The sequence below is a fragment of the Cornus florida genome, unplaced genomic scaffold (genome assembly GCF_030987335.1).
Source record: "Cornus florida cultivar Cherokee Brave unplaced genomic scaffold, ASM3098733v1 CherokeeBrave_3.0.0_Hap2_Chr06, whole genome shotgun sequence".
Lineage (NCBI taxonomy): Eukaryota > Viridiplantae > Streptophyta > Magnoliopsida > Cornales > Cornaceae > Cornus > Cornus florida.
Window position 1 is genome coordinate 105,573,611 of NW_026775576.1, and position 22,966 is coordinate 105,596,576.

The 22,966-nt window shown below is 38.1% G+C and overlaps 2 protein-coding genes across 3 annotated transcripts; one reads left to right on the forward strand and one right to left on the reverse strand.

Moving 5' to 3' along the window:
* Nucleotides 1-4,448: 4,448 nt before the first annotated feature.
* On the reverse strand, nt 4,449-6,117 carry LOC132314760 (uncharacterized). The gene is made up of 3 exons (XM_059813582.1): nt 5,002-6,117; nt 4,723-4,799; nt 4,449-4,563 (listed from the first exon to the last, which is right to left on the reverse strand). Exons 1-3 carry the CDS (start codon nt 6,115-6,117, stop codon nt 4,449-4,451), a joined length of 1,308 nt encoding a protein of 435 aa, XP_059669565.1.
* Nucleotides 6,118-10,310: 4,193 nt separating this feature from the next.
* Nucleotides 10,311-15,597, forward strand: LOC132313662 (lipid phosphate phosphatase delta-like). Of its 2 annotated transcripts, XM_059812541.1 has the most exons (8): nt 10,311-10,670; nt 10,805-10,900; nt 11,038-11,112; nt 11,232-11,362; nt 11,744-11,847; nt 11,938-12,066; nt 13,575-13,690; nt 15,040-15,597. In XM_059812541.1, the coding sequence occupies exons 1-8, from the start codon at nt 10,509-10,511 to the stop codon at nt 15,448-15,450; spliced, it is 1,224 nt and encodes a 407-aa protein (XP_059668524.1). In that variant the 5' UTR covers nt 10,311-10,508; the 3' UTR covers nt 15,451-15,597. The 2 variants fall into 2 exon arrangements, with proteins under 2 accessions (XP_059668524.1, XP_059668525.1); XM_059812542.1 differs by lacking the exon at nt 10,311-10,670 and having other exon boundaries at nt 10,815-10,900; nt 11,040-11,112.
* Nucleotides 15,598-22,966: the final 7,369 nt, after the last annotated feature.

The following is a 22,966-nucleotide window of genomic DNA, read 5'->3' on the forward strand; positions in this document are numbered from 1 at the left end:
GGGCTTGGCTAGGACGGCCCGTCTAGAAAATAATATGCCCAAGCCCACCCTGGTGAGTTGAGAAAAAGTTATAAATTTTTTTTATTTAAACTACATTTTCACTAAATTTATTGATATATTCGTCCTAAATACTGTTATGATTCATTACAATGCACACTCAAAATTAACATTATTTAAGAATACGTCTTCAAAATATTCTAAATTTATATTTCCACGACATACTTCTTTATTTTAGATTTTACCAATTTTCTTTACAAAGTACGAACTCTTTAAAAGTTTCTATACAATGATTACATAACCTGTCCGTTGTAAGATCTCAAAAAAATGTATCAACATTGTCCTGTTGTAGGGTATATGACTATATGTAATCTGTTGATCCTTCATGTTTCAAGAATCTGTAACATTTTAGTTTAAATGTTGGTAGACTATTTATGTGGCATCCTAAACTTTTCAAGAAAGGAAATAATTTCCTCAAATTTGAGGTTTTGTAGACTTCGGTGATGCTAATAATTATTTTAATTAGAATTACTTTTTTCATTTAAGACATCTGTTAATGATATCTATGTATCCCTTACTAGGCATTGCCTAATGCAATAAAACATATATTTAAAAGATAATTGTCTATTGAGTCAGTTCCTCTTATATATGTGGTTTTATACCATATTTATTTTAGAAATTAATTGACAGTTCAGTTGCAATCCCTTTTATAATATGGTTCTTTGAGTTTCCTCACAGTATATAGCTTCCTGTCTTCTTGCTCTATAAATTAAGCTACTTTTTATTTTAATCCGACACTAGCTAGCTCAGTCCCAAGAAAAAAATGAGAAGATTTCTCAACTCCCTAACATGTAACTTGGAGGACATGATTCTTTGCTAAAAAGGGTTAATTGGATGTATAAAACCTTCCTGGTTCATAAAAAGTTTACATATCAAGCCTTGAACTAAATTTCACCCCTTGTACGATATATCCGTCTGTCTCTATGGTTTATGAGTTCTCCATCTCTCTCCGTCCTTCTCTAGGGTTTCTCAGTTCTCCATCAAATTGCCTACACAATCGCAGCATGCTTTTCTCACTCCCATCTGTTGAGATTTTATTTTTTGTAATCCGAGATTATACAGATTGTATAGGCTGTAGGATTGCATTATTTTCTCCTTGAGTTAGGGCTAATTGGTAGATAATTAGTTTCCCGATTATTGTGTATTTAGTTATCTATTTTAGCTAGATATTACTCTATAAATTGAATGTAACACCATCGTGAAGTACTTGTTCAGAGAATTCGAAATGAAAGATCTAGGTCCTTTAAGATATTTTCTTGGAATCGAAGTATCTCGATCTAATAAAGGAATCTTTCTATCTCAAAGAAAATATGCTTTAGATCTATTACAAGAGACTGGCATGACAGCATGTCAACCAGCTGAGACACCAGTGGAAGAAAGGCTGAAGTTATGTGTTGAGTCCAACCAAGTACTTGCTAATAAAGGAAGATACCAAAGACTTGTAGAGAGATTGATGTATTTAGCACACACGAGACCGGATCTGGCTTATGCATTGAGCATTGTTAGCCAGTTTATGCATGATCCGGGAGAACAACATATGAATGCAGTTATGCGCATTTTGAAGTATCTGAAATCTGCTCCTTGAAAAGGAATTTTGTTCACTAAAAATGCTGGTTATCAAAACATAGATGCATATACTGATGCTGACTGGGCTGGAGCTACAGATGATAGGCGATCTACTTCTGAATACTTCACTTTTGTAGGAGGTAATCTTGTTACATGGAGAAGTAAGAAACAAAATGTTGTTGCTCGCTCGAGTGCCGAAGCTGAATTCAGAGGTAGGGCGCTTGGACTTTGTGAAACTTTGTGGTTAAGACTTCTCTTGTGGGATTTGGGTTATCTACCTGGGCAACCGATTAGACTTTATTGTGACAATAAAACAGCATGTGATATTGCTCATAATCCAGTTCAACATGCTCGTACAAAGCATGTCGAAATAGACAAATTTTTCATTAAGGAAAAGTTGGATGGAAAAATTGTGGAGTTGCCTAAGATTCGATCAGAGGATCAACTAGCCGACATTCTCATCAAAGCAGTCTCAAATCAAGTGTTTTCAAAATTTTTAGACAAGTTGGGCATGTGTTACATCTATGCACCAACTTGAGGAGGAGTGTTGAGATTTTATTTTTTGTAATCCGAGATTATACAGATTGTACAGCCGTAGGATTGCATTATTTTCTCAGGCTAATTGGTAGGTAATTAGTTTCCAGATTATTGTGTATTTAGTTACCTATTTTAACTAGATATTACTCTATAAATTGAATGTAACACCATCGTGAATAATATTGAATTGAGTTTTGTTTCTCATATTCTTTCTCTGAATTTGAAAACCATCGTGTAAGGTTCTCTCTCTGTCTCCCCCTCTATATATCTATAAACACACACACACACACAATATTATGTGAAAATTTGTGTTTGTGTTAAGATTAAGCAACTTGATCACCATCTGTGTGATTCCAGGGTTTGTGCTTGCTTATTTATTGAAATTTAGTTTGTATACTTCTATCCATGTCATGTCATGCATGTTGTCCTCAACTTAACTTTTGTGTGCTTGGATTGATTTAGCCCTTCAACTCATTCATTTACCAAAATTAGTCGTATGTAGTAGTCCCAGGATACTTCGGTGGATTTTCATGTTTAATTTGACCTTTTGGATGAAACTACTGCACATTACATATGCTATAGGATTATAATTCTCCTTTACTATATTTAAAAGGCTATAGAAAGTTGATTTACAACTTGAGTTCCAACAAATTTTGAATTGGTTATTGTCATTCTATTGACCATTGCCTTCTATGCAACCATTTTTGTGTAATAGTGACATCTCTTATGAAGTGCTGTTACATTGAAGAGGGATTATCTTATGTTCAAACTAGTAAGGATATATATTTGCATGCTCTATAAAATTGTGGTTGTAATTGAATCTTTCATATCAAACTTGTTCATTAATTACATGAACTAAGCATAAATTTAAGGTTCAAGCTTGAATTCTTAGTCAATCAAGCTTGATCAATGAAAAACTTGATCCATTGAGATTCGTGATCAGTTCGTGTGTCATATAACTGTAATGATAGTTACTTGCAAAAATAAAATGTTATTGTTGAGTATTATATATATAAAACTAACAAATTACAATGTGACAGTTAACCAAGATTCTTTGGCTGTATTACAAAATTATACCGTAATACTTTATTGTGTAATTGTGTCTGTTTCTTTCTTTACTCTCATCTCCAGCCATTAAAGTCTCTCTCCTGCAGTCATCAAATACATCAAGGCATGCGTTATCTAATAAAAAATAATAATAATGTATTCCCGGGATATTAAAAAAAATTCCATTTGGCACATGCTGATGAGGTTATTCCCAATGATTTTTTATTTTATTCTAGTTTTTGTGATCAAGAGAATATATATATATATATATATATATATATATATATATATATATATATTTATTTATTTATTTGAAAGCAAGTAATGTATTGAATTTGGTAGATCAAGTATTCTAAGTATGGAATTAAGGCAAGGATGATGATGAAGTTCTCAAAATATATTTACTAGGTATGGCCCTATGGACATTCAGTTATGATTAAATTTATTGAAATTTTCATCATCAGGTAGCAGTTTGTATCTAAGGTACTTGTGCTGTCAAAACAATAATAGTTGATAATCCTTGCCGTCCTTCATGTCTGCATGCTTCATGATTGGTTGAATTCTCTATCGATATTTCTTATACACGCCGGCTTTGTCAAAGGAAAGGGGTATGAAAGAAACAAAGGAAACATATCAAATTTATGATCAAAGAAGGAGTCTCTCTGATTTGGTGTCGTTAAGGGCTAATACTGTTGTAAGACTTATATATGCTATGGATAAAGCCACTGTATGGTACTCCCTATATATAATTTTACACTGAAAACAAAAATAGGACAATTTGTAAACCACATTGTCACAGGACAATTGGTAAATCACATTGCTGAACACCAGCGTAAAAACTTTTTAGATGGGTGAGAGGGATTGGAAAGGAACATGAATTTTGGTTTAGAAATATCTCCTTCTTCAATGACTGCTTTATTTGAGAATCAAACAAATGTTGATTAATATGGAAAGAACAGAGGCACTGACCTTAGTATTGATACTGACTCTTTGCAGTCAATGATGAGTGCTTCTATAGTTTCAGGATCAATGTATACATTAAAATTCTACTAATTAAAGTGCCATAAAAAAAAATTGTTGTTTCAAGCATTGCATGATCTTGGTGTTAATCCATCTATATTGTACTATGGATAGACATTTGAATCTCTCTCTCTCTCTCTCTCTCTCTCTCTCTCTATATATATATATATATATAATAGCATCGAAATACTGGCAAGTGAAGAGGAAGGAGAAACTAGGAATTACTTTTTCTGGCAATGATAGCCTTGTAGTCTGGATTGAACTTCACTGTCTTCCATCCTTGATGATTTTAGTACGTCTCCTCGGGTAATAGAAGCAAGAACATCCCGAACATAACTGCATAGATGGAAAACAGTACGTTGATACATATTCTCTAATGTGTTTGTAAATTATATATGCTCGTGGATCAGATGATGCATTCATGTACGATCCTAGATTTTAGAATGTGCATACAGTTTCCCACTACTATTTGCATCTTGTTCATTGATTCATAACCCAGAAGCCTCTTTTTGCATGTTTTCATTCAATTTTCCAATACAAGCAGCAAATTTGTGAGTCCCAACCTGAGCCAGCTGTGAACAAAATAACCCGGCAGGGCTATGAACAAGTGATCAAACAAGATACTAGGCATATTAGAAGTCCCTGATCATTCTGGCATAAAAAGAACTTTTATGAAAATTGAATGGTTGGAAGCGTCACTAAATTCATAAAGCATCAACCATATATAGAAAAGAACACCTAGATGTAGTAGTCTCTACCGATCATCAAACTTACAGTATTTGATTTTGTGTTCTGAATTGTAACATCTGATCTGACCCTGGATACATTTGCTTCTCTCTTTTCATTTTCTTTGCCCAATTCCATCCAAATGTGAGAACCAATACCGGTAGACAATTCGACATTCAGTCCATTCTTTGAACCTATATCATGAGACTCAAAATCCATCTTATTAGCACGAACAGGGTCTTTTTTAGCTTGTTCTGAATCGCCCATGATCCCATTGGGTAGGATGGTATAGTTGCAGCTTCCTTTTTCTTTGACTTTCACATTGTCCATCTCAGAGTGACTAGATTCCCTGCTAGCTATGTCAGTCTGATCACCGCCTAGAAGAGATTTAGTAAAATCTATTGAAAAACATGCATCACTAAACTGGTAGCTTGAGATTGTTAGATCCTCAGAAAGAGGGATTGATGGATTCTGAAATTTGGATTGATCTTGAACAATTTCTTGACCAGTCCTCTCCCCTATGCCCTTCACTCCCTGTATTAGTAACTCCATTAGTTCATGGCCTTTACTTCTTTCTCTTAGATCATTATCTGAAGAGTTGGACTGTGGCACAGGTTGATGTTGAAGCAATTGTGCCCCTTTGTTGCTAATGACACATGCAAGATGGGCATCAAATTCACAAAATTCGCAATGATACAGCCACCAGTTATTACCTGGTGTGCTGCATAAATCACATTGGAATTCATATGGTGGTGAGAATTCTAGTCTGAGTGTATGGGGGTGGAAAGGGGTGTTAACAGAAAGAGGCACCGCTGAGCACAATGCATGATAGAAGTCACCACACATGTCACAATTGTAGTAGAAACCGGTAACATAGTGTCCACAAGCCTTACATTTGAAGGAGCCTTTGGTGGAAGAAGGCGTCGCGAGGAGGGTAAGTTGGTGGTCTGGATCAGCAGGGTGTTGCACATTTCTGGGCATGTTGTAGCACACATGGTGGAGCCAAAATGGGCAGGCTCTGCACTTGTAGTAGTTCGTGCTGGACAACATGTTGAGCTTGCACCCAAAGCATGTGATGTTTTCTTTAGGAGGTGAATTGGTAAGTTCCAATGGATGATCATGGCTAAAATGATGAAACCGGATCTCGGGCTGTGGTTCTTTCATCTCTTACTAAGGGTGTTGAATCTGCAGTTGCTAATCCTTGAGTCCCTTCAATGATGACATGCTGTTTTCTCTAGTTTAAGCTGCTTCATAAATTACAGGATATGAGTGGTGTTGGGAGGAAGAGACCGGAGAGAGACCCCTTGCTGAAGGTGACAACCAAAGCATGGTTATGGAATATCTTGACTTGTCCATGGCATCTGTTTTATTTCTTTTTATTTTTTTAACTCATATGTCAAGCATGTGGATATATAATATTCTGCTCGAGTCTTCAAGGCATCCGGCAGGATGGTTTGGTCAAGCTAGCAATATAATTATTATTTTTTGTATATCGTATTTCTCTTGTTCTTTTTCTTCTTGTTTTCATTTTCTTTTTCTTTTCTTTTTTGGTTTAGTTGATGATCTTTGGGTAAAATATCTTAGGCATCACCATTATTTTAATTCGGTTTTAACAATGTATAGCAGATTTATCCATCAAGACAAACATTATTTGAGAATTAAGAGACTATTTGTGATTCCCAAATTTATCACATTTCAAGTACATTACATTCTCATAAAACAAATTCTATTGAGAAGATAGTTTCTTCAAATTTATGTACGGTAAATGTTGATTATTCCAACTAACAAATAACTTAACAAACTAGGTTAAAAAATAATAATAATAACTTAACAAACTTGTCAAGAATATTTTTAAATATATATATAATATTTAAATTATTATTTATATATTTGAAATATCAACTTCTGGTTGTGATGTCCTCGATCAACAATGGTGGAAGTTAACTTTTGACCAAATATCAATGCAGAATAGGCCAATCATCAGGACCATCCAAAACGTTGGGCAAACCTTGCCCCCACAATAAATAATCTAGAATAAATTACACTTACACCACACATGGTTTGGTCATATTTTACTTAGATTAACATTTTGATTTTAGATTTTACTTAGAACTAAATTAATGTTTTAGCATTTCATTTACATCCCAAATGTGAATTTTTGATAGGGTTGAGGCTTTTGAGATATTAAATGACTATACTACCCTTTGACATACTATTGACTATTTTTATGACCATACTACCCATCACAATCACCACCGCCCTGCCTGTGTGTGTTCCGCAACACCATCACCAACCTTGCTTCTCTCTCTCTCTCATCATTACCAACCCATTACAACAACCTTACAATATTCATCATCAAACATGAACCCCACTCTCTCTCTCTCTAGCCCCAAATCTCCCCACTTCTCTTTCTCTCTCCTCTCGACACATTTCCTCTCTCCTCTTCGAACGCCATTCTCTCTTTCAAGCCCTCATGCACTCCGATTCCTCTCTCTCTCTACCTTTCTTTTTCCCCTTTCTCTCTCATCCTCTCACACAGTTACAAGGATAAATGTTGTATGGGGTACCTTTATCTTCTTGCTCAAACACAACATGGATTCCAAAATTTTGATTTGAAGATGAAACCTGGATTTGAAACTAGAGACTAGAACTACCTGTGCGCAATCGAAGAAATTTGTCTTTTTCTATACTGGAACAATCTGGTGCTCCAAGAAACTCGTTGACCCAGTCATGGTCTTCTTCTTCGGGGTTTGCTTCTCTGTTTTTTTTGTCCCTAATTATTTGAGATGGTAGAAATCAATGATAAATGTCCTGACATTTTTGAGGAATTGTTTACCGTGTCCCCTAAAATAGAGCTGCTCAAATCTAGCCACCGTCGTCGTCAGAGTTGAAGACAACCAGACGGCCAAGAATGAATTGCCGCCATCGCCGACGTTACAGCGCATTCAACCCACGTGGCACCGTCATGAACCACCTCGATCTGCGGTAGTGGCGGCGACCACGCTTCAACACTCTCTCCGCAGATTCTTATCCCCCACTCTCTACACTCTGCTTCTTTCATGCCATCCGACGACACAGTGATTCCGGAGAATGATATCGTCGGACTCCTCTGGGCCGAGATCTGATACGTGTGTGGTGGAGGACTGTCCTTAGCATTCTGTTGTTGATTTTGGTGCGCGTTCTATTGTTGATTTCGGTGCTATGTTGTGACAGGGACGAAGGTGAAGGCTTGGTGGTGGTTGTGGGTGTTGTCAATTTGGTGGTGGAGCTGTGATTATGCGACGGCGACGTGGAGGTTGAGTTGCCGCCGGGGATTTTTATATATACAGACACAGGAAGTTGTGGGTGGTGGGGTTAAAGATGGTGCGGGTGCGTATATACATGGGGCATTTTTGTCATTTAAAATTATATTGTATTAAAAAATTAAGGGTAAAAAGGTCAATTTGCATTCGTCAGCGAAAGTTAAAAGCAAAATCTTCATCTAGCTAAAATATGACCTAACCACGTGGACTGTCGGTGTAATTTATCCAATAATCTAAGATCAAAATGTTTAGCACCATAGGAAATAAAATAAAATAAAAATTTGTTTAACCCCTTCTTAGCCCTCATCACGCGTGGAAGTGGGACCTTAAGCCTTGTGAATTGACGACAAGACCTAAGAATTTAAATGGATAAGTCAAAAGTTGCTACATTAAGATACAAATGTGAAAAATAGTAACAAAAAAAAAATGTTTATGCAACTAATACACTATATGATTTGTTTTTGCAAATAATAATTAATAATAACATGAAAAACAGCAACTCAAGTGGGCCTCATAGAGCCGGCCGTGTTTACAAATAAATAAAGTTTAGCATAGAATCTAATGAATACCTCCAAACACATTATAGTATCAAGATAAATATTAAAATGAAACAAGTTATATTTAGATTCTTATTATCAAAAGGCAGTTAAATGATTAAATTCAAATGAATTGTTGAATTTATTATTATTATTTTTATTTTTAGCATGAAAAAAATATCATATATTATTTTAAAAGTATAAAGGCCAAGCCAACGGTAGTACAGAGACAGAAAAAGTCAAGTCAGAAAAAGACATACATGAAGCAAAGAGGCTCTAGATCTCTTAAGAAAACAGAACCTAAAACTCTGCAACGGAACCACCATAGGAGAAACGCAGCAAATAGGGGTGACCCAAAGGTCAGGCCATCATCAAGGCATCAGCTCTAAAGTTACAGCCACAAGACACTCTGACACCCAAAAAATCCCGCACAAGATCAAATTAAGGAGAAAAAGTCAAATCTAAGCGGGGGAAAATCAAAACTAACTTAGACCGGAGATCTAGTTGTAGAAAATAATAGATCCGTCATGTAATTCGAAAACAAACCCAACATGAACAGATTTAGCTGGAAAAAAAAATAAAAAATACCCACGGAACGCACATATTGAAACACGTTGCGTTTGTTGTATTTATTACAGTCATGAAAGGCATCCATCATCTCTCCACTCCCATGAAAGGGAGCGGGATAGAGTGAAGAAGACAAAGGGGGTTAGAGAGAGAGAAAGATAGAGAGGGGTGGGAGAGAAATTCTATCCTGATTGATGGACTACTTTTAGTCACTAATTGTTGAATTGAATTAACAAACAACTAGTATGACTTAAAATGGAGTGAATTTAGCTTGATTTAAGCTTAGATTCATATTTTAATTTTTAGATAATGGAATTTTTAATTAGGTTTTATGAACATAATTAACATTCAGCTCTTATAATTTAAATATAATTTGATAAGTAAAATGTATTTGAAGACCGGATTCATTTAAAAATTACATAGGTCATAATCGATTTGAATTTTTCATGAATCTAAAAAAAAAAAATAGAATAGTTATTTTTATAAGGCAAAAAAAAATAAGAAGTTAAATTACTAAATGCAAAATTTTTCATGAATCTAAAAAAAAAAATAGAATAGTTATTTTTATAAGGCAAAAAAAAATAAAAAGTTAAATTACTAAATGCAGAGAGTTTAAACCTTACACTTATTAAATACTCCCGTCTAATAAAAACACTCAAGTTATTGGCCAGAGATATTCAGTAACAACTACTTTCAGGTACCCAATAACTTCATGGATATACGTATCTAGTTAAAATTAAAATTATACCATCTAAAATAGAACTGCAAAAATCCTTTAAAAAAAAACTCTAATTTAGTGGTCAGATGACAAATCTACACAAGGCAAGCGAGTGCTTGGAATTGAGTTTTTATTTTATTTTATTTTATTTTCTTCTCGTTGAATGTTCTTTACGCGTTGGAGTCTCTTTCTATACCAGGTAATTCAACGACTTCAAATGGTCAATCAACACACACGGTCATCACTACCAAAAAAATAATAATAATAATTAAATTAAAAACTCAAAAATAGAGAAATTTATCACCCGTCCAAGTCCAGGCGCGATAGTTTCAATTTGCTTATTTTCTGTGTTTGGTACCGTTGATGTTTTTATTAGGATCCCTCTTTTACAGAGAGAAGAGAGAGAGACAGAATAATTAAAGAGAGAGAATAATGGAGAGCACACTTTGCTGGCAACTGGTGTCTCTGTGTGGGATTGCCTCGTGGATTGTCGTATCTTCATTATTCAATGTGACCCAGAAGCTTAGATCCTTCACCCAACCTTGGGTCTCTCGTCAGGTCGTCTCTGGCATTCCTACCATCCTTCAGATCCAGGTCTGCACACCCCATATTATCATTTTCAGATTTTTTTTTTTGTTGGTGTGTTGTAAATTGTTTCTTATTTTCTTGATTCTTTTGTTATAGTAATTGAAGTTGGGTTATTATTATTATTATTATTATTATTTCAGAAATACCGGCATGAATTGTTGGATGCTTTATTCTCTGGGTTGTCTTGTGTGGTCTCTGTTCCTTTCTACACAGCTTTCCTTCCCTTGCTCTTCTGGGTATGTCCTCTGATGGGTTACTTTTAATCTTTTTGATAATTGTTTGTAGGTTATGGGTGTATGAGAATTTTTTTGTACCAGCATTTTTTAAGTCTTTGATTTTATTTATTTAGTTGTTTTTATATAATTTGTCGTAGAGTGGACATGGCTTATTGGCTAGGCAGATGACATTGTTGATGGCTTTTTGTGATTATTTAGGGAACTGTATAAAGGTATTGTTTTCTTGCTTTATTTAATTCAGGTTTATCATTTGTGTGTGTGTGTGTGTGTGAGTATGAAGATACAGATTATCATAAAGTTATTCCTGAATGGTGGGTGTAAATGTGTATAGGATGTGGTATCAGCTCCTAGACCCAGTTCACCACCTGTTAGGAGAGTGACTGCTACCAAAGATGAGGAAGAGAATGCAATGGAATATGGACTGCCTTCTTCTCACACTCTTAACACAGTTTGCTTATCTGGGTATTAAAACTTCGTTACTTTTTTTTTTTTTTTTTCAATTACTCTACATTCAGAAAATTTATATAGGTAGAATTTAAGATTTTTGTGTAAGCAAGGTTCCAGCAATGATTCCCAGTGCCTGAATAGATTTTAAATGGGTATATTATACTTTCAATTTTTTTTATCAACACTTGAAAGACATGAATATCCATTACTGTAGTGCTTTAATTTATATCAACTTATTAGAATAGATTTTGTGTGAGCTTTTATTTGTTTATAAAATTAAGGAGTAAGGCATGCACTTTATGCTACCAGATTGCTTCATTTGGTCATTTCATGCCTTATCTGGTGGTATATCATTAGACACTTACTAAATCTCTGTTGCATTTTGGGGTTTTGCAGATACCTTCTCCACTATATTCTATCCTACACTCAAAATAAAGATGCCTCCATGGAACTTGCAGGTTTCACCATGGTTTGCTTGATTGTGGGCCTCATTGGCCTGGGTAAGTCTCAATTCTTGCTCGAGTCTGAAGAACTTTTATTTGATTATCATCGATTTTCTTTTTCCTAAACTGAATTTGTTTCCTTGTTAGGAAGAATTTACCTCGGCATGCATAGTGTGGTTGATGTCATAGCTGGTCTTGCTTTTGGATTGGTGATACTTGCATTTTGGCTTACCGTTCATGAGTACATCGACAATTTTATAATTTCAGGACAGAATGGTATTTCCTATTTCTACTTGATACATTCAAAGTTTGGGATTTTCCATGATTTAGTTCTTGTTATCATTTTTAACTGTGAGTTGAAACATACTTAAGGCCACTAGAATGACCTAGCAAAAACCCAAAAGGGCCTCGATTTTTGCAAATGTAGACTGAGGTGAGAAGTGTTCAAAAGCTTTGAAGGCCAATCTGAATTCCAAAACGACCTAACAGCATGAGGGGGTGCTAACAAAATGAAAAAATCTTGCATCAAAGGATAGGCTTTAAGGGAAATATTGACCTTGAGGGCTAGGATTGGCTGCACAGGTGTGGTAGCTGTTTATCCCCCACCCCCCCAAAATTTTTTTTCTTTTTTTTCTTCAAACCTCTATTAATGCTACCTATTTATATTTATGGTATTAATGGTGATTTTCTATAGAAAAACTAAAGCTGGCCCCCCAACTTAAAAAGAAAAAAAAATCTTATTTATGGTTAATAACCGTTTGCGAAAGAAATTACTTGCGACCCTTCAAAGTCCAATGAATCATTTTACTCTCTCTTTTAAAAGTTCAAATATAGTACACTTTTATTACTATTGTAATTTTTCCTTGAACATATTAGTACTATATTCGTAAATACATACATACATATATATATATAATGCTGAAATCCTCATTTATGAGCTATAAATTGTTCTTCTCATATCATTTGTAGACATGCAGGGGAAAAAGATATTTATAGACACGCTCTTAAAAATATACATTAAAAATGTACTGAAATAAAAATTGGTACAAATTATTTTATTCTTAATTTTTTTTTTTTTGGGGGTGCGGGGGTGGATTTTTCAAATTTAATTTTAGATATTACCCCCCTGCCCCCAAAAAATAAATATTCGCTCCGCCCCTGTTATCACCTATTCCTTTCTTATAATAAAGGTTCAGAAGTCTACATAGGAGAAATTTAGCTCTTTGAAGGAAGAAAATAGAATTGAGATTATCAACAAAAAAAAAATAAAAATAAAAAACTGAGATAGGTCTCTCTTTGATTGTAAAGACCGAATCTTGCTTTCTAGATAGAGAGATGTAAAAGGTCCTTGACATCATGATGTATTAAATCTGAAAGGTGTCACCACTAGTGGTGTATATGAAAATTAATTTGAATTTTCTTTTTTATTACTTATGATTCCCTTTCCATATTGTATTACACAAAATAATAATAATAATAATAATCTTCCTCCTTTGTCTGGATCAAATAATTATCTAAACTGTGTTGATTAAAATTAACAAATTAACCAGAGTTGTTTTAGACTGCAACTATTGAATGTATCACTTTGAACTGCCCCTAGTTGATATTGGACTTCTATCCTTAGCTGGTTAAAATAAAGATAAAATACACGTTTTGAAAATTTTGGGTTTTGCCAAGATACTATGAATTCCATACAAGGAGAAGGTAGAATTCAGTTGAAATTTGAGCTGCCAAACATTTGAAAATTGAAATTGCTAATTATCCACACTTTTCCTCTGTTGCAGTTACAATGTTTTGGGCCGCCCTTAGCTTCTTGTTGCTCTTTGCTTATCCAACACCAGAGCTTTCAACTCCAAGCTTTGAGTATCATGCAGCGTTCAGCGGTGTTGCATTGGGAATCGTAAGCACAAAACTCTAATATTTGACCTCTTAAGATTAGTAGTATTACTAAGCTCGTAGCATATTTTTCTTTGCTTTCACTTGATGTTATAATTGGCAGTGCAAAAATAATTGAACACATTCTTTCCCTCCATATCTTTTCATACTTTTTGAGAAGAAGAAGGAAATTTTTGGTTTTAAATTCTCAGACACACAGAAACTCATGATATATAGATTTTTAGTTGTGCCATTAACCTTGGTTTGTGAATAGAGAAGGAAATTTTAATTTCTTGAGGCTATAGGGTAAAGGTTTCTTTCATTAGAATTATGTTTGTACTAGGTGACTTTAATGTTTTCATTCATGTGTTCTAGAGTGAGAACTAAGACATGTTGATCACCTAGCCAACCCCCAAAAGTGGCTTGGATTAGACTTCAAACTGAGGATTGGGCCCATGCTTGACAGTCCTCAACTTCTCCTTGGGTGACCTTGAAATGATGCTATCCCGCCCTATTCTCTATCAGTTTTACATTATCCACATCCTTTATGGCAAAAGTTCTCCTCACCCCTGATTAAGAACTATGCCAAACATATTGCAGTTTGTGTATCAACTGTTTTGAATATGCAGAAGTTACAAAATAATATACAAATATTTTTAAAAGAGTGCAATTATGTCCTCTTTTGGAGTATTTGATCACGGCAAACTTGCACAATATAACATTTATTATATGTAAAAAGAAGCTCAGGTTTACACATGCCCAAACTGCACAATAGCCTTGCATGTCCTAGTTCTTATAACTAGAATACTAGTTTCTGTTTTGAAACCTTATTAGCAAAAAATGTGTCTATATGGAGAGGGTATATATTCTACAAAAACTCGGTAGATATGCGAAATATGGAACTGCATTATGAGATTTCTTCTAAAATGTCAGGAATAATTTGTGTATCTTGTCCTTTGTGCAAGAAAGACTTGTACTCTTATTTTGAGATCAGGTTGTTCCAAAATCACATACTCAAACTGCTTGAGAGCCGTGCATGTTCATTCTTGTTATAATCTATAATACTTACCGGAGGATGTTGCCTAGTGGTACTTCCAAAGTAGAAGGTTAAGGATTCAAGTCGCCGAAAGGGCATGTGGGTGTGAGTGTGTTTCTTGCCAATGAAAAAATAAAAAAATAAAGAATCTGCAATCCTTCATATCGTAAATAGAAAAACTACATTGTTATTGCATGATGCAACTAAATTTCTGTACTACCTCAGAAAACTTCCTTGGTTTTATATTTTTGAGTTTATATGCGTTCTTGTCTTCCTATGCTCTTTCATATTCCATTTAAAATGTTGATTTTTACATTAAACAAAATGATGTTATACAGGTAACTGGGATCCAGCAAACCTACCATCAATTTCACCATGTAAATGTTGCTCGAATTTTTACACCTCAACTGACAATCCTTATGTTTGTGGGAAGAATGCTAGTGGGAATCCCAACAATACTCCTTGTGAAGTTCTGTAGCAAAGCTCTGGCAAAATGGGGTCTTCCCATAATAGCGAACACCTTGGGCATCCCAATAAGATCAACCGGCTACATCCCAGCACTAAGTGCTTCAATTACTGATAAAAAGTCAGATGAAACTAAGCAATCAAGTTACCTCCAAAAATTGTTCTTCTTCTCCCGTCAGAAGACTTTTGATGTTGACACTGGTATAAGGCTTCTTCAGTATGCTGGTCTTGCATGGTCTGTGGTAGATCTTGTTCCATCTTTATTCTCTCTCCTGAGTGTGTGATGCTCTGTAGTTGTTGTATAATATTAACCTTTTTCTTTTTAGCCATTGGTCTGCTTTTAGCTAAGATTAATGGAAATGTATTTTTATGTTGATTTTGTACAACACACCGCGTTTAGTAAGGAAACACCCGGACGATATTTTAGGCCACCACCCATGTTACTTCATATTTTTGTAAAGATTTCTTATATGGTTAGTGAAGCCAGTTAACTTCCCCCAATTTGTAATTAAGAATGGTGAACATGTTGTGTGATACCCTCGACTCCGACACATGGGTTGATCGGGCCCAAGTCTAAACCCGAGGGATATCAAACAGTTAAGTAATAAACAAACATTTGAATACAAAAGAAATATTAAGAACAAATAAAATAATAGAAAGAAACTAAATTATAAATCTTTGAATCCATAATAATTAATTCTCTACAATAATTATCCAAAACCTCCGATATCATTACAATTCGGGAATTCATCTAGTAGATCCTTAATAATATTCCAAAACAAAACATCTTAAATGAAATAATCCAAAACTAAAACATGATGAAGAATCCTACGTAGTCGGAAGAATGAATAACTATTTCTGCTCAACATGAACAGTCTCGATCTTTGGAGCTAACGGACACCTGAAAAATAATGGTGGGTCAGGCTCACAAACAAGTTCTACTCTATTACAGTCCAACCAGAGATTCGATACACATTAACTGAAAAATAACTATACATCTTAGTTAACTCAATAATAACTAATAGTCCATAAATATATGTATATAGGTGAGGACACCAAAATGACCCGGGTTTCGTGTGATCCGCATTGCAGAGGACGGGTCGGGTGTGGACAAACGGGATGGAGCAAGTTCGCGCGGGATGGGTCCAGGTCCATAAAGTCATTTCAGAAACCCATGTTAAAATAAGGGAAGTTAAGTCCAGGCAAAGGGAAGCAGATAAGGCCCAGGCCAAAGGAGGTTGTAACCGTCTATAAATAAGGGAAATCGAGAGGGAAAAGGAAAAAAAAGAGGATTGGGAGTGAAGAAATTCTCTCTCTGTAAAAAGGGGAAATTCTTTGTACTTTCAATTGGCGCCGTCTGTGGGAAGAATAGGAAGGATTGATTGATGTCATTCCAGATCGGATCGATTCAACGCACTCTGCGAGGAAGACAATTAATCTGCGAAAGCTAAATCAACATTGGTGATAATACGATCTGTTTTGACGAGTTCAGGCTCCGGTTGATTTAGGAAAATTGGCGTCCGATCCAAGCAGATCAGATCTGTGCTTGATCCGGCAAACTGCACAATTACGATCTGTTGTGATTACTGAATCCGGCCAATAGCGGACTGAATTCAGCAAGTGTAAGTTCAGATCTGGTGTGCACGCGTTAGCGGAACTCCGATTTGGTCAAGAAGTCTGCAGTTGATGACTTTGCTCCGATTTGGAATGATGATCGAAGAGGCGAACTCGAATCCTTTGGAGAACGGCCAGCAGACAAAGCTCGATGAGCTGATGAACATGAATGATGCTTTGAGGAAAGAAAATGCAGAGTTACGAGCTGGAATGGAGCATCGTGAGGCTCCTGCAATTCCAAGGCCACCTCCGGAAGGAGAGGGAGCTTTACCGTCCGAAGTTGATCGTCAAGGTGATCCAGAAGATGTCAATCGTGGTGGTCCACGTCGTGATGAAGTTATAATCGGTAATCTGCCTCCGAATGTCCGTCAAGTAGAGGATCGAGAAGGATCTGTTCGTTTGGAACCGCATCACGAACGGATTATGAGGGAGGAAGCACCGGCATATGAACATAGGATTGCGTCACCATGGCGGAGTGAATTTGCAGAGGACGGGTCGTTCGATTCGCCATACCGACCTTCATTAGCAACAGTTGATTACCATAGCTCAGAAAGGAGATCTGCCGATCGGGGATTTCTGTCACGGTTTTCAAGGGAAAACGAAGCATTGCGTTCATCAGCAAGGACGGTCGCATCGTCGTCCACTGATGAAATAATGAACGCGCCGAATCCGAAGAAGTTTTCCATGCCGATCTTCATTCTGTTTGACGGAACAACCGATCCGGTCGATCACATATACTATATTCAGTTGAAAATGGCTTTGAATACTAATAATGATCCTTTGATGTGCAAATGTTTCCCTACGAGCTTGGCTGGACTAGCTCTCAATTGGTTCAAGAATCTGGCTCAGGGCTCAATAGCCAGTTTCCAGGACTTATGCGATAAGTTCATAAGCCAGTACTACGGGAATAAACGTCCGGCTAAGGATGTATCAAGCCTTTTCACAATGAAGCAGCATGAGGATGAACGGCTCCAAGCTTTTCTCACCCGGTTCAACCTCGTTAAAAGCATGGTAATAGAGTGTCACCCGTCCACAACAGTCCAAGCATTTAAACTCGCAATGAATCGGGGGACGCCGTTCCAATCCAGCTTGGTGGTTAATACGCCAAAGACAATAGACGAGCTGAACGAGAGAGCTGACGGTTTTGTTTGTCTTGAGGAGGAAGAAGCAGCTAATTCGAGGAAGACGTCAATTATTTCGACGGATGAGAAGTCCAAAACCAAGATCCGGCAAAAACAAGCTCAACCGCAACGTCACCCCTCATGGAAGGCAGAGAAGAGGCTTAGGGAGGAGGAATCAGTCACTCCACTCAGAGTCACCTTAGCAAGGTTATATCAAGAGAACAAAGATAAGTTTCGTCCTCCTTTGCCAATCAGGCAACCTCTTGAACAGAGGGATCAGATTAAACATTGTGCTTTCCATAGTGATTTTGGACATCAGACTAACGAATGCAGGAACCTAAATAGGCAGGTAGAGATGTTAATCGCAAAGGGGGAATTTGCAAGCTATGTTCAAGGTCCGGCGCAAGAGCATAACCGCCCGACTGAGCAAATCAAGCGGAACCAGAGGCCGAACCAACACAACTTTCAGCCCGTCTGGATTATAAACGCAATTCATGGACGGCCTGAATAAACGACAGAGTCAGAAAAGTTGCTCAGAACGAGGTTACGCCAGGCCCAGCTAAAAAGAAGAATTGGCAGTGTGCATGCTTTACACCAGCAGAACGCGTCCACATCGATAAAGTTTGATAAAACGGACCTGCTACGCGTTCATATTCCTCATGAAGATCCACTAGTCGTCAGTCTGACGGTTGCGGAATGACTGGTTCGGAGAGTCCTGATTGATCTAGGAAGTAGTGCGAATGTCATGCCCAGGGTGACGTTCGACCGACTGGAGATCGAACCCGAAAAACTCAAACCCACAGGAAATCCGTTGCTCGGATTTGATGGGAAGCGAGTGAAACCCATTGGAATGGTGGAATTGATAGTACAAGCTGCTGAGCGAGTTTTGACTGAAAGTTTTGTGGTCGTGGAAATTCATCCATCCTACAACCTCTTAATGGGCAGAAGATGGATTCACAGAATTCAGGGCGTCCCGTCAACCTTGCATCAAGTGATGCGATGTTTGGATCCGGATGGGACCAAGGTAATAGATATACACGGGGACCAGGTTGCGGCTAAAGAATGTTATTCAGTAACTTTGAAATCTGCTGGAAAAGGAAAAAATCCCATCCGTTCAGCCAGTCCAAAATAGCAATTACAGAACCCTCCTCCCAGCAGGGATGGGGAGGAGGAGCCACCAGTTCTGACCACAGAACCCCTTCATGAAGTGAAGATTGACCATGAGAAACCAGACCGAACAACAAGGGTGGGAACCAGACTCACTGAAGAAGAGAAACTAGAGTTGACTAATTTCTTGATTCGGAATGCGGATGTATTGGCATGAAGCCATTCAGATATGCCAGGGATAAATCCTGCTGTATCCTGTCATTCCCTCAATGTGGATCCGAATGCAAAACCAGTGAAGCAGAAGCAAATAAGATTTGCTCCAAAACGAAATCAGATTATAGCTGAGGAGGTTGATCGGCTGTTTGAAGCCGGATTCATCAGAGAAGTTCAGTACCCGGCCTGGCTCTTTAACGTTGTTGTAGTGCAGAAGAAGAATGGGAAATGGAGAGTATGCATCGACTTCACTAACCTGAATAAAGCCTGCCCAAAGGATAATTTCCCATTGCCCAGGATTGATCAAATGGTAGATGCCACCACAGGATATGAGCGGTTAACCTTCCTGGATGCTTATTCCGGTTATAATCAAATTCCCATGGACCCAGTTGATAAACAGAAAACTTCATTTGTTACTGAACGAGGGACTTATTGCTACAAAGTCATGCCGTTCGGATTAAAAAACGCTGGAGCTACTTATCAGAGGCTGATCAGCAAGATTTTTAAGGGCCAAATGGGAAGCACTGTCGAGGTTTATATTGATGATATGGTGGTCAAGAGTAAGAAGAAGAGCGATCATTTAGCGAACCTGCAAGATGTGTTCGGTGTGTTGCGCCAGTATGGGATGAAGCTTAATCCGGCCAAATGCTTATTCGGCGTAAGCTCCAATCAATTCCTGGGACATGTGGTCAATCATAAAGGAATTGAGGTCAGCCTAGCGCAGGCAGGAGCCTTGATCAGAAATGCAGAGCCAAAGACAATTAAGGAGGTGCAGGCACTCACAAGCCGAATAGCTGCACTGAGCCGATTTATTTCCAAGCTTTCGGACCGCTGTAAACCTTTCTTTGATACAATTCGAGGGCACGGAAGGCAAACCTGGGGGGATGAGCAACGACATGCGCTAACCAGCCTGAAGGAGCACATGCGTAATCCTCCGGTTCTGTCTGCTCCAGAACCAAATGAGAAACTCTTTCTATATCTTGGGGTATCCAGTATAGCAACTAGTGCCGTTCTGATCCGTTGCAAAGAGGGCAAGCAGTTCCCGGTGTTTTATGTTAGCAAAACAATGTCTGAACCGGAAAGAAGGTACTCTAGGGCCGAACGAATGATCTTGTCGCTGGTCAACGTAAAAAGGAAGCTTAGACATTATTTTGAATCTCATCCAATCGTCGTTTTAACAACTTTCCCTTTGAGAATGATCCTGCACAAACCAGACCTATCGGGGAGAATGACCAAGTGGGCCATTGAATTGAGTTTATTTGATATTGCATACGAGCCCAGGACGGCAATCAAAGGTCAAGTGGTGGCGGATTTCCTACTTGACTGTGATGCTGAAGATGTGGTGGAGGATTATAATTGTTCCTGGTGGAAGCTCTTCGTGGACGGCTCCTCGAATCAAATGGGGGCCGGGATTGGAATTCAATTGCAAACACCAGAAGGAACTACGCTGAGCCAAGCGATAAGACTAGAGTTCAACGCAACCAACAATGAGGCAGAATACGAGGCGTTGATAGCTGGGCTGAAGTTGGCTAAAGAACTGAAGATCAAGAATTTGATTGCTTATAGTGATTCACAACTAGTCATTCGACAAGTCAATGGGGACTATGGGGCCAAGGATAAGACCATGGAAGCATACCGAACTGCGGTTCTGCGTGAGGCGAAAGGCTTTGATCAGATTAGGTTTATCCAATTGCCGAAAGAGTATAACGAAGATGCTGACCGTTTGGCTTGTAGTGCATCCAGTTCTGGAGATACTTTGGCTAGGGTCATCCCGGTCGACATACTGATCCAACCTTCTATTTTTTAAGAGCTGCCTAATCCGAGCACTCAACATGTTAATGTTATACCATATGAGTCGAGCTGGATTGATCCAATCATGGCTTACATACGTAATGGTGCACTCCCCGAGCGTAAGGACGAGGCAAGAAAAATTAGGTCCAACGAGGCAAAGTATGCCATTGTGCGTGATCAGTTGTATAGACGCTCCTTCTCGGGTCCATATTTGAAGTGTGCTACCCCTGCAGAAGCTAGACAGATTATGCGAACCATTCACGAGGAAGTATGCGAAAATCATTCGGGAGGAAGATCTTTAGCACACAAAGCAATGACACAGGGGTACTTCTGGCCAAACATGGCACGAGATGCAGAAGAATTCTCCAGAAGATGCGATAAATGCCAAAGGTTCGGGTCATTGATACGTCAACCACCTGAAGACCTGCACGTAATGGCCACCCCATGGCTTTTCGCGCAGTGGGGGATGGACGTGGTTGGCCCTTTGCCGACTGCAAGATCGCAGAATAAGTACGTTCTGCTAGCAACTGATTACTTCACCAAATGGGTAGAAGCAGAGCCGTACCCTAATGTCACCCAAACTCAAGTAAGACGCTTCATCTGGAATAATATTATCTGTCGTTTTGGCGTACCAAGGTCAATCGTGATGGACAATGGAACCAACCTCGATAGCAAGCAAGTGAAAGAGCTGCTGGAAGAATATGGAATCAACCAGAAGTTAGCAGCAGTCAGTCATCCCTAGGCTAATGGTCAAGCCGAAATCACAAACAGGACAATATTTGCTTATATTAAGAAAAAGCTAGAGAATGAAAAAGGCAAATGGTTAGATGAGCTACCGAACGTCTTGTGGGCTTACAGAACAACCCCAAGACGGCCAACTGGGGAGAGCCCATTCGCTATGGCCTATAGTACCGAGGCGGTGATACCAGTCGAGCACTTGGTTCCAACTGTAAGGAGCTTGGCGTGGGATCAAGAGCAAAATGATAGAATGCTGAGGTTCAATCTTGATTTGCTGGAGGAAAAAAGGGATGCGGCTGCAATGAGGCTTGCCTCTTATTAACAGACGCTTGTGAATAGCCATAACAAGAAGGTGAGGCACAAGGGTTTCGCTCTTGGCAATCTGGTTCTGAAAAGGAATGTGGGAATAGTCAAAAAGATGTTCTCCCCGTGGGAAGGTCCATACAGAATAGCAGAGGTCATAGGGAAGGGTCCTAGAAACTATGACAGGAAGGGTGGTCAATAAGCCATGGAATGCTACGTCTCTGAAAAGGTACTACCAGTAAAAGTAGAGTTTAATTTCAAGCAATATGTACGCTCTAAATTGCATGCTTGCAAGTGTTCGAAATTTCCAAGCTTTATAAAAAGTCTCTTCTTTGTTAAAAATTTTAATTGACACTCTTCCCATTCAGCAAAGTTAGTGGCAGCTGGCACTTAAAGCCGAACGCCAAACACTTGCTCAAAAAATGAAGCCAAGTGGCAAGAGGCGTTCAAGCCGAGCGCCAGGCATTCAGCAAGTTAGTGGCAGCTGGCACTTAAAGCCGAACGCCAAACACTTGCTCAAAAAATAAAGCCAAGTGGCAAGAGGCGTTCAAGCTGAGCACCTGGCATTCAGCAAAGTTAGTGGCAGCTGGCATTTAAAGCCGAACGTCAAACACTTGCTCAAAAAATAAAGCCAAGTGGCAAGAGGCGTTCAAGCCAAGCGTCAGGCATTCAGCAAGTTAGTGGCAGCTGGCACTTAAAGCCGAACGCCAAACACTTGCTCAAAAAATAAAGCCAAGTGCCAAAAGGCGTTCAAGCCGAGCGCCAGACATTCAGCAAAGTTAGTAGCAGCTGGCACTTAATGCCGAACGCCAAACACTTGCTCAAAAAATAAAGCCAAATGGCAAGAAGCGTTCAAGCCGAGCGCCAGACATTCAGCAAAGTTAGTGGCAGCTGGCACTTAATGCCAAACGCC